The sequence below is a fragment of the Scyliorhinus torazame genome, chromosome 11 (assembly GCF_047496885.1).
Source record: "Scyliorhinus torazame isolate Kashiwa2021f chromosome 11, sScyTor2.1, whole genome shotgun sequence".
Classification (NCBI taxonomy): Eukaryota; Metazoa; Chordata; class Chondrichthyes; order Carcharhiniformes; family Scyliorhinidae; genus Scyliorhinus; species Scyliorhinus torazame.
The window spans coordinates 149,955,360-149,967,935 of record NC_092717.1 but is presented as its reverse complement, the minus strand read 5'-3'; the positions used below and the strand labels follow the sequence as shown (position 1 = coordinate 149,967,935).

The window sequence follows — 12,576 nt, the reverse complement described above, 5'->3', positions numbered from 1 at the left end:
ATACAAAACAGAAGCAAATTGTATTTACACAGCATCTTTCATGTAATAAATGCCCTAACATGCTTCACAGGAGCATCATAAAGCAAATTGAGACTGAGCAACTTAAGGCAGTTGACCAAAAGCTTATCAAAGAGTTTAATTTTAAGGAACATTTTAAAGAGGAAAGAGAAGTAGAGAGCTGGAAAGGTTTAGGGAGAAAATTTCAGAGTTTAGGAGGTAAACAGCTGAAGTCAGAGCACGAGTGGTGGAGCAATTAAAATTGAGAATGGCCAAGAGGTCAGAAGTAGATGAGCGCAGACCCTTAGAGGGTTTTGGGGTTGAAAGAGATTACAGAGAAAGGGAATGCTGAGGCCACGGAGAACTTTGAAAATGAGGGAGAGAATTTTAAAATTGTGATATCCCTTAACTAGGAGCCAACACAGCCATAGTGATAATGGGCAATGTTCATTATTAGTGATGCTGTGACGTAAAAACCCACAAGGTCCTGTTGCAGGTCATGCGCCAATGTCAGCCATTATAAGTGCTGCGCACTCTCTCTCTCTCTCTCTCTCTCTCTCTCTCCTCTCCCCCCCAAAAAAAAAACATTAGAGGGAATCATGTTTTTTAACATTCTTTCACGGGAACTAGGCCATCACTGACTAGGCCAGCATTTGGTGCCTATCCCTAATTGCCATTGAAAGGGTGGTGGTGAGCCACCTATGTGAATGGCTGCAGTCTGGAAGCTGTAGGCATGCCCATAGTGCTGTTCGAGAAGGAGTCCCAAGATTTTGACCCAGCGACAGTGAAGGAAAAGCAATAGCAATATATTTTCATGACGTGGAGATGCCGGCGTTGGACTGGGGTGAGCACAGTAAGAAATGTTACAACACCAGGTTAAAGTCCAACAGGTTTGTTTCAAACACTAACTTTCGGAGCACTGCTCCTTTCTCACCTGAGGAAGGAGCAGTGCTCCGAAAGCTAGTGTTTGAAATAAACCTGTTGGACTTTAACCTGGTGTTATAGCATTTCTTAATATATTTTCAGGTCAGGATGGTGTGGCTTGCAGAGGGATTTGCAAATGGTGAAATTCCCATGCAACTGCTGCCCTTATCCTTCTGGGTGGTAGAGGTCAAAGGTTTGGAAGATGCTGCTGAAGAAGCCCTGATGAGTTACTGGAGTGCATCTTGTATATGTTACAAAATGTTGCCACTGTGCAGCGGTGATGGAAGGAGTGAATGTTTAAGGTGGTGGATGGGGTGCCAATCTAGCAGACTGCTTTGTTCTGAATGCATGTTCTTGGAGCTACAACATTCAGGCAAGTGTATCCCATCACTCTCCTGTCTTGTGCCTTGTTGATGGTGGACAAACTTTGGGGAGTCAGAATATGAGTTGCTTTTCACAGTATACCCAATCTCTGATCTCTTGTAGCCATGATATTTATATGGCTGGTCCAGTTCAGTTTTTGGTCAATGGTAAAACTCCAGGATGTTGATAGGGGGGATTCAGCGATGGTAATGCTATCGCATGACAAGGGATATGATTAGATTATCTCTAGGAGCTGGTCATTGCCCGGCACTTGTGTGGCACAAATGTTACATGTTACTTATCAGCCCAAGCCTGAATGTTGTCCAGATCTTGCTGCATATCGACACAGACTGCTTCAGTATCTGAGCAGTTACAAACTGCACTGAACATTGTACAATCATCAGCCCACTTCTGACCATCTGATGGAGGTCATTAATGAAGCAGCTGATGATTGTTGGGTGTAGAATACTGCCCTGAGGAACTTGTGCCATGGTACCCTGGGACTGAGACCTCCCAACAACCGCAACCATCTCCCTTTGTACTAGGTACAACTCCAACCAGTTGGGAGTTCCCTCCCCGTGATTCCTCTTGACGTCAGTTTTTCTAGGACTCTTTGATACCACACTCGATCAAATGATGCTTAGATCTCAAGGGGGCCGTCACTCTCACCTCACCTCCTGAGTTCAGCTTTTTTCTCCATGTTTGGACTGCGGTTGTAATGATGTTAGGAGTTGACTGGTCCTGGTGGAACCTAAACTGAGTGTTGCTGAGTAAGCACTAGTGATGATATCTTTCATCACTTTGCTGATGATTACAGAATCACAAAATTGTCACAGCGCAGAAGGAGACTGTTCAGCTGATTATGTCTGCACCAGCTCTCCAAATGAACAATTTACCTAGTGCCATTCTACCATCTTCTCCTCATACCTTGCATATTCCTCATTTTCAGGGAAGTCTAAATCTCTTTTGAATGCTTCGATTGAACCTGCCTCCACTGCACTCTCAGGCACTGCATTCCAGAGCTTAACCATCTACTGCATGAAAATTATTTTACTCATATCACTTTTGCTGTCTCATTCTCGATCATTTCACGACTTGGAACAGTTTCTGTACTTCTACTCTGTCCAGACTGATGACATTTACTGTGCAAATGGTTATGGAGTTCCCACAAAGCACAGGATGTGTTTCTATAGGTTGGAGCATCCCTGCTATTTCTCTATTTATTAGTAATCCTTGCTGGTGTAACAAACCATACTAATGATAAAAAAGCTTGATGCTCATAAATTTTACCGATGACAAATCCTAATGTTCACACATTACTGGTAGTAAAACCTACTTAAAAATAGAAAATAAAACTCACCGACTACACTTGCTGCTTATTGTTAAGTATTAATATTCTTCTTATTCTTAATATGCCAGTTATTTAGACTCCATTCCTAAGCAACAATACGCAGCAACCAATTAACCTATAGCTTCCCTGTGATGTCACACTTTGATTTTTGTTTCTGATCAAAACTGAAACTGCAAACTGTTTAATAGAAATGCTCTCTGAACCCTTGCTGCTCTTATGGCCCTGCTCAGCTCCTCTGAACTTGTGCCACTTTTATGTCCTACTGCTATCCGACACTCACCGCTTTTATGGTCCAGTTGTCTCCGAAATGCCGTCATTTTTATAGCCCTGCTTCTCACTGAACTTCAGCGCTTTTCAGGCTCTGCTGCTTTATCTCACTGCTTTTATGGCCCTTAAGGATGAGGGATTCTTGAGGATTAATAGTACACTGATGGGACAGCAGTTGATTGGATTGAGGTTTCCTTGCTTTTGTGAACAGCACATATTTGGTCAATTTCCAATTTGTCAGGTAGATGCCGGCTTTGTAGCTGTACTCGAACTTGCCAGATGTGCAGCTAGTTCTGGAACACAGTCCAAAGATGTGCAGGTTAGGTAAATTGGTCATGGTAAATTGCCCCCTCATGTCCAAAGATGTGCAGGTTAGGTAAATTGGTCATGGTAAATTGCCCCCTCATGTCCAAAGATGTGCAGGTTAGGTGGGTTGGCTATGATCAATGGTTACAGGGATAGGGCAGGAGAGTGGGCTCTTTTGGAGGGTTGATGGAGACTCGGTGGATATAATGGCCTCCTTCTTCACTGTAGGGATCCTATGGATTTGCAGTTGGGATGTTGTCAGGACTGATAGTGAAGGAATTTCCGGCCTCTGCGGCATGTTTTCCGGTGGCCCGCCATTGGCTGCCGGTGGGATCGTCTGGTCCCCCCCCCCCAAATGTCTACGGTGTTTTGCATGACTCACCTGTCCTGCCACCGAGGAACCAGCCACCTTTGGCGCCACCGTCTTTGCTGTGTCCGGTGCGCTTGACCATTTCTTTTAACACATGGCGTGAATAGAGTTAGCTGACACCTGGCATCTGTAAAAATGGGATCTTGGAAGTCAGCACATCTGGTTAAGATGATTGTGAAACGCTTCAGCCTTGTCATTTGTACTTAGATGATGGGCCCTGCCAACGCTGAGGACGGAGTTGTTAATGGTGCCTCCTCCTCCTATTAGTTGTTTCATTGTCGTCCACTATTCCTGATTGGATGTAGCAAGAGCTTTTATAAAATCCATTGATTGTGGGATCACTTCGATCTGTCTATAACATGCTTAGATCTGTCTATAGCATGCTGTTTCCACTAATTAGATTGCATGTAATCCTACGTTGGAGCTTCATTGTATTGCTACCTCAATGTCAGACACACTACTGGCATGCTCTTCTATACTTTCATTAAACGATGGTTGGACAGGTGATTAGATAATAATGGTTAAATGCAAGACCATGAGGTTACAGATTGTGGTGCAACACAATTCTGCTGCTTTATGGATATCCAGTTTCGAGTTACTAGATCTGTCCTGAATCTATCAAATCCAGAACTGTAACAGTGCTATATAACACAATGGAGGGTATCCTCGGTGGAAACACAAGATTTTGAATCGATAAGGACTATGCAATGGTCACTCCTGCCAAGCTGTCAAGAACAGCTGGATCTGTAACAGGTAGGTTGGTGAGAGATAGGCCAAGTAGGTTCTCTCATAACCTGCCACAAGCCCAGTCCAGCAGCTATTTCCTTACAAATCAGTCAGTAGTAGTGCTTCTAAGCCACACTTGGTGATGGAGATGAAGTCCTTCACCCAGAGTACTTTTTGTATCCTTGGTACCCTGTGCTGCTTCCAATATGGAAAAATATGGATACATCAACTGTGCAAGATCAGTAGATAGTAATCAGCAGGAGAATTCCATGATCAAATTTATTTGGTTTTGTATGAATGTATAATGTTCCCATTTTTAAAATAATTATTTTTTTATACTAGGTGGTTGATAAAACAACAACCCCTATAATGATACTTGAGAAAACATCTTCAGCAAGCAATTTAGTTAGATTTTCACTTGTTGCTGATTCATAGCTTTTCTACCCTCTGGTTATTAAGTTTTATAACAAATAATGTTTTGTGTTTTTCTTAATTGCTGTGGCATTTGTGTGAATTACTCATGTCTGTTCCATGGAAATCTATGAGAATGAAGAAGATTTGACATCTGCAGCACACACTCATTGCATGATGGACACAAGCTAGATGCAAATCTTATCATTAATGATTTGGAAACTAAAGACTGCTGCTTGAGTCTAATTTTCATGGCACAGTTTGACATTTTGCATTCTTCATTGTTAACAAATTCAGAAATTGAAAGAATAGATTCCAATGTGATTCATGAAATTAAAATATTTTAACTATTGACTGTTACATATAGTCATTAAAAATTAGTGAGAGAAGAAAGCACGTTGGATATATTTTTCTGAAGTTATACATGACATTATTTTAGCCTTGGACTTAAAGACTCAATTCCCTGTTCCTGAGTTAACTGCTATTGCAATACTTCTTTTAAGGTGAGACACAGAGGTACAAGAAAAGTATTTGCAATGAAACTGCTCAGCAAGTTTGAGATGATTAAGCGATCTGATTCAGCATTCTTCTGGGAAGAGAGGGGCATCATGGCTTTTGCCAATAGTCCATGGGTTGTGCAGGTAAACGTAAATGTGTTTTTACTATTATGTGCAGTTGTATTGAGTAGCTTTTGAAAGTCTGTGTATAAATTATGGATTTGTTGAATCTGAAAATTACCACATGAGTTTCAATAGGTGATCTTCAACCTGAAAAATAGTAATTTCACCCATACATCTGAGAGGTTAACAAATAAGCAAGTGACTAACTAAACCGTATGGATTGAGAAGGTTTCAGATTCAATCCTGGTCTAATAGTGGATAAAGCAAAAAATCTGCCAACGTTATTACCATCATACTTTTCTAGTGCTGAAAAGTATTATGTATTTCACCAGTTGAAGGCAGCAGGTTTGGCTGTGATTCACCATAGACGACTGTCCTAGTTTACTGCTGAATCGTAGCCATTTGGACAAGGTATCAGAGGGAGACTTGTGCCTGTGGCACCTTACGCAGGAAGCTGTCACTGTCTTTAGGATGGAGAAGAGACACACTTCCAAAGTTGAAAGTTCCAAATAAAACTATTTTTAACCAGATATCATGCAGACCACCTTTCAAATTTGGATATCTTTGAACATTATATATTGCATTCAATGTAATTCATAATTTTAATTTATATTACCTGGTAAATACATTTAGGAAGTATGCTTTGTATATTCTGTAGTGAATATACATATTAATGGAAAACAAAAATCAAGCTTGTGTCTTTGATTTTTATATTCCTTCTCATCTTGAATGAGATACCTGTGCATGCAGTTGAATAATTTTGACCCATTTCCGCAAGACAGAAGCCCATTGTACTTAAACAGACATGTTTGAGGCGGGGTGTGAAGAAGGGATGCAGAATAATAAAGAGTCTCTTGAAGCCTGACAACAGTACAAAGGTTATGGTTCACCATGTCACATTTATTCTTAAAGTATTTATTGTTTTTAAAGTGTACAGCAAGAGTTTATGAGCTTGTGTGTTGGTTAAAGCTGGCTCACAAAGTTTTCAAGGTAATGCTTTTGATGAGGACTTTTTGTCATTCTATAGAAGAAAGCTTTTTCCAGTTTAAGGTCTTTAGTCAAAACATTGTATGTTGACTCTTTTCAAAAGGAACAAGCACTATATTTGTAGATTGTGAATAAAATGATTTAATTTTTATTTATTTTACTGTCTCTGTACTACGTTATTCCCGTTGTCACTGAATCATTCCTGCCTTCTACCCTATCACAGACCTACCCTTTTGTTCTTTGCACCCCCCCTCCCTTTTCCCTCCCATTAACTTTTTATTACATCTATAATGCTTTCCGGTTCTTGTGAAAGGTTATTAAATATTGCTGAAAAGAGAGACAAGTTGCTGAAACTTTTCATCTTGCGTTCACTGTGGAGAATGTAAAATTTCAAACAATTGCAACAATTTATACTACAGGAACAAAGGAGTGTTGATTGGTTGGCAAGTCAGCTGATTGGCTAAGGCATTGCCATGGAGTAAGCAAAGGGAAACTTTAGGCTCCCCATGCTTATAGGTAATTCTAAAAAGGCACAAGGCTTGAACATAATATTTTTGTTTGCAGAGAACAGGTCGCTACATGTGAATGTATGTTGTTTCCAGCAAATGAGCCATGTTACGAGATCAACTGATGATCTTAAATTAGTTTTAAGTGTAGCTATTAGCACGTTCATGAATTGTTCAAAAGATGCTGCCCAATTGCAGAATCACTTCTAAAGTAGATGTTTTGGATTTGTGCAAGCCAGGGCTGGTTGAGTATGGTCTACACTCCACCTATTATGAACAACAGAAGTAATATGCTCTTTGGTTCGATCAGCCAATAACTAGAACATCTGACCTGCATACCTGGCATTCTAGCATTGAAATTCATAAACAATTATGCTCAATTGTGTGGTAGGCAGAATGTCTTTTTGGACTGATGGCCACATCCTGTTGGTGGAAAACACCACCACTGCATAGAAGCAGCATGAAAAGGCTTGCTTAACCTGTTGTTCAATTTTCAGGATACTTTGCATTTCCAGAGTAATTTGACGTGGACTTGGTACTTTTAAAGTCTACACTGGTCACCTTTGGCTAAGTTGTAAGTGTGCATTATATACAGTGAACAATAACCTGAATCAGGATAGTCATTATTCCACAGGGTAGTCAAGATGTCCTCTATTTCTGTGTCAAGCTTACAAGGTAAGCAAATGGCTAGTGCCCTAGTTCCAAAATTGGTGATGAGGTCAACCGTATCACTTGTGAAGCTATATGAATACAATCATGTATGTTGACCAGTGAAGGTAGGCTTGCGCTAAGCAATAGTGAAAAACCCATTAGTAGTTTCTCGACTAGCACGTTGAGGAAAGGGAGCGCATTGGTCTGCTGCATCACAGAGGTGAATTTGAGCATAGAATGGAGTATGTAAGTTGCAGATACAGAGATCACGAACATATCATCTACTTAACGGAAATCTCACAGGGAACGAGCTTAAAGCTCGTTCCAGCAAACATTCTTGTGGAAACCAATGGAACTATTAGTGAGCACTGGACCTAGAGGGGATCCCAGGGCTGCACCATCTATTTGGGCATACAGGACTATACCCAACCAGTCTGCACTTGTAAAACTCAAAACAAAATGTCAATTGTTAGATATGATTCTGCGTTGGGAAGTACTGAACACTGCTGAGTATGATAATAGCAATACTATCAACAAATGTAACAATCAATTGAGAGCAATGTGGCTCATTTACACTCGCTAGAAGCAACACAATTTCATATGTTGAGTCCTGTTCTGTACCAACAATAGGAACATGTTCAAGCTTTGCACCTTTTTGAATTACCCAGGAAGTTGGGGAGCCTATAGTTCCACATTGCTTTGTCCATGGCAACGCCTCACGCACTCGGAGTTGACTTGTCAACCAATCAGCACCCTTTTCCTTGGTAATATAAAGTGTCATGATTGTTTGAAATTTGGTATTCTTGGGTTTGTCCTGATGAATGCAAGATGAAACCATATCTCTTTTCAGCAATACTAAAGGTTATGGACATGACTTAAAATTTCTCTCTTCACAGATCCTGAATATTTTCAACCTTTTCTATTTTTTGTTCCACTGCAATATTTTGTTTTTGCCATAATGTGAGTGTTTATTCGCATTTGCATAATGTGTAATAGCACTGTTGCTTTTGACAGTTTTTCTATCATGAATTGATAAATCTGCTGTTATTCTCTGAATAGCTATCCTATGCATTCCAAGATAACCGTTATCTATACATGGTGATGGAATACATGCCTGGTGGGGATCTTGTAAATTTGATGAGTAATTACGATATGCCTGAAAAATGGGCCCGGTTTTATACAGCAGAAGTTGTACTTGCCCTGGATGCCATTCATTCTATGGGCTTCATTCACAGGTAATTAATCATTCTTGGACGTTAATCCTAACTGTTATAAATTGAATTGATAACACTGGTTTCTTGCAGTTATGTTAAAGCTTTAGTGTTATTTAAAATATGTACACAAATTCACATAAACAACATGTGTGTGTGAGCTGTGACTCAGTGGTAGCACCCTTACCTGTGTCAGAAGGTTGCGGGTTCAAGTACCACTCCAGAGACTTGAGCGCAAACTCTAAACTGACACTGCATTGCAGTATTGAGGAGAGTTGCACTGTTACAGGTACCATTTTATCAAATGAGACTTTAAACCATGGCTTCACCTCCCCTCTGAGGTAGGTGTAAATGATTTGTGGCACTATTTTGAAGAAGAGTAGGGAAGTTCTTCCTGGTTTCCTGCCAATACTTACACTTTATTTGTTTAGCCTCACTAAAATAAATTAGGTCATCATTATCACATTGCAATGTCTGGACATATTAGCTGCTGCATTATCTATGTGGCAATAGTGACAACGCATTAAGAATGCCTCATTAGCTGTAAAATGCTTTGGGCCATCCTGAGGTTGTGAAATATGCTATCAAAATACAAGTTATTTTTTCCCTATGCGCGTGTACACTTGCATGTTACACACGTGCATTTTGTCGATATTAAATGTTTACAAAAACATTGCTAACAATTAACATATAAACTACTTTCTACTTTTCAAAAATATTTTAAATTAAAAGTTCCTTTTTGTCTTTTTCTCAGAGATGTGAAGCCAGATAATATGTTACTTGACAAATCTGGTCACTTAAAATTAGCAGATTTTGGAACTTGCATGAAGATGAATAAAGTAAGTTGTTGTAGTCCCTGTTGGATATTTTCCCCTTGAAAATGTATGGGGGTTTTTGTGTTTTAAGTTTGATGAGTTGTCCCAATTTTGTTGTATTGATTTCTTTCCTAATACACTGTTGAATTACATAACACTGAACCATTGTCTTGTTTTGTGTAATGCAAGATATATTTATTGCCAAATAGTATTGCTTTGTGAGATTCAGTTGACATCACACAACTTCAGTTTTGATCTGATACTCTGAACTCTGAGTGATAATTTCTAGCTGACAGATGCTCTTGTGACTTCAGTGGTGATATGGGCTTGTATTTCATAGGGTTGCATTGGGTATAAGGCTCAGAAAGCCATTTAACACATTCAATCTATGCTGGTGTTTATGCTCCACTTGAACCTCCTCCCATCTTTTCTCATTTAAATCTACCATTGTTACCATCTATATCCCTTCTCCCTCATATGCTTGCCTAGTTTCAGAAGAACATGAGAACAAAACATAAGAAATAGGAATGGACTGGGCCATTTGACCCTTCGAGCATACTCTGCCATTCAGTACGATTATGGCTGATCTGATTGTGGCCTTAGCCACAGTTTTCTGCTTGCTCCCTCCCAGTCAACCTCGACTCCTAGTAGATTAAAAGTCTGTCTAACTCAGTCTTGCCTACATTCATGACCCAGCCTCCACTACTGTCTTAAGGCAGATAATTCCAAACCTCAACAACGCTCTCCAAGAACAAATTTCTCCTCACCACCGTCTTAAATTGGAGACTGCCCCTCCCCCATGAGGGGATCATCCTCAGCATCTACCCTGTCAATCCCCTCAGAATCTTAAATGTTTCAATAAAATCACCATCGTCTTCTTCACCCCAATGAGCTCAATGTTTCCTCATAAGACAACCCTTTCATCCCCCGAATCAACCTTCTCTGAATTGCCTTCATTGCAAGTATATCCCTCCTTAGATAAAGAGACCAAAACCATATGCATTATTCCAGGTGTGGCGTCGCTAAGGTCCTATTCACCTGTAGTGAGACTTCCCTACTTTTTATACTCTGTCCCCTTCCAATAAAGACCAATCCATTTGCCTTCCTAATTACTTGATGTACCTACAAGCTAACCTTTTGTAATTCATGTACAAGGATCTCCAAATCTCTCTCTACTGTGACATTCAGCCATCTCTTTCTATTTAAATAATATTGTGCTTTTCTATTCTTCCCACCAAAGTGGACAACCTCACATTTTTCAACATTATACTTGATCTATCAGATTTTTCCCACTCACTTAACCTATCTGTACCCCTTCGCACACTTCTGTGTTCTCACACCTTGTTTTCCCAACCTATCTTTGTGTCATCAGAAAATTTGGCTACAATGCTCTCTATTCCTAAATATTTGACCCCCCCCCCCCAGCATTGATCCCTGTGGATTCCCAACCTGAAAATTATCCATTTATGCCGACTCTCTGTTGCCTATCTGTTAGGCATTCCTCTATCCATTCAAATATATTATCCCCAATATCGTGAGCTCTTATCTTTTGTAGTAACCATTTCTGTGGCATCTTATCAAAGGCCTTTTGGAAATCTAAATACACTGCATCAACTGGTTCCCCTTTATCTATCCTGCTTGTTACATCCTCAAAGAATTCTAATGAACGTGTCAAATTGTGTTTCTCCTATACTGTACACTTCAGCCGCTCCTTTTGGTAGCAAACTCAGTCTAATCACCCATTGAGTGGCAAAGTTTATTCTAAATTCCCTGTTAGATTTCTTGGTGACTGTCTTTTATTTTCAATGTATTTATTGGATTTTAGATTTTAGAAATTGACACAACAAGTTACAAAACAATACAGTACACAAAAAAAGCGGAGGAAAAAACAGAACAGGGAATCAGTATCCAAACCACATCCACCCACTGCAATGCATCGCTCCCATTCACACAAGGAGAGAAAGGATAATCGCTCTTACCTTAGCCAGGAGAGGATCCCAGTCTAGGAGGAGAAGAACAGTCAAGACCCTCATCAATAGGGTGTCCTGGGAGGGAGGGCCGGCCCCCCTCCCCCCGCCACCCGAAAACCCCTCCCATTCCGCTGGGACAGACCAGAACCAGGAACTGCACAATGCTGTCTAGATGAAAAAAAGAATAAAAAAAGAACCCTCAAGGAAGGGGACACCATCCGGCTCACGGTAACCGTTGTCAAATAAAGGATGTCCAGCGCCACTCTCTTCCTTAATTCTCAGCCATGACTACCAATCCCACTTCAACCTATACTCATAAAAGACAATTTTAAATTCAAATTGAAAGAAAAAGAAAAGAAAAACCGGAAACGGATTATTTCCAACTGAGGGGGACCATCCTCACTCACAGCAATGATGAATTAATTCCACTAGCCCCAACCTTTCTCCCCGCTCCGACTTCACTCACTTCCTTTTAAACGAGATGGGAATGATAGCGAAGAACACCCCATTCCCCAATTACAAGGATTGTAAGACTCTATAAGGCATACTTACAATTAGAAGTGAAACTGTGCACAAATCCCATTTCCCTTCTCTAAATCAGGATAACCAACGGTACAGGACATCGTACCCATATTTCACACTCCCCTGAAGGCAAAAAGACAGCATTTGAAAGCAATAACATGATCAACAGGGAGTAATGTTCAGGGTAGCAGGTGAGCTGCAGGGCAGTCCTCAGAATAAAGACATCTTCCCAGTCCCACCAAGAGAGCAAAAGCCAAGGATAAAGCAGGATCAATGAGCACTCTTTAAAATCTCTCAAGGATTCCGACAGTCGAAGCATGAGATATCATTACTTCTGCCATGCAATGGCCCGTTAGCTCAGATGGTTAGAGCGTGTTGCTAATAATGCCACGGTTGCATTACTTCACCATGCCGTCTCACCGCCATCCTGATGTTCTACAGCCTAGGCCCCCTCCAGGGGGCATCCCTTGACCGGTTCGGCCACCTCCAACCCCTCATAAATAGCATCAGGAACAGAACATTACAGGACAAGTGATCAGTGGGCCAGACTGACCCCTGGCCTCGAAGACAGGATTTGTT

General features: G+C 40.6%; 1 protein-coding gene across 1 annotated transcript in view; it reads left to right on the top strand.

The window, feature by feature from the left end:
• rock1 (Rho-associated, coiled-coil containing protein kinase 1) overlaps positions 1-12,576 on the top strand; it is a 264,118-nt gene that overhangs the window by 103,599 nt on the left and 147,943 nt on the right. The window contains exons 4-6 of the mRNA XM_072467883.1: positions 5,219-5,356; positions 8,539-8,714; positions 9,445-9,529. Of these exons, the coding sequence (XP_072323984.1) occupies positions 5,219-5,356; positions 8,539-8,714; positions 9,445-9,529 (399 nt within the window). The remainder of the gene's footprint in view (positions 1-5,218; positions 5,357-8,538; positions 8,715-9,444; positions 9,530-12,576) is intronic.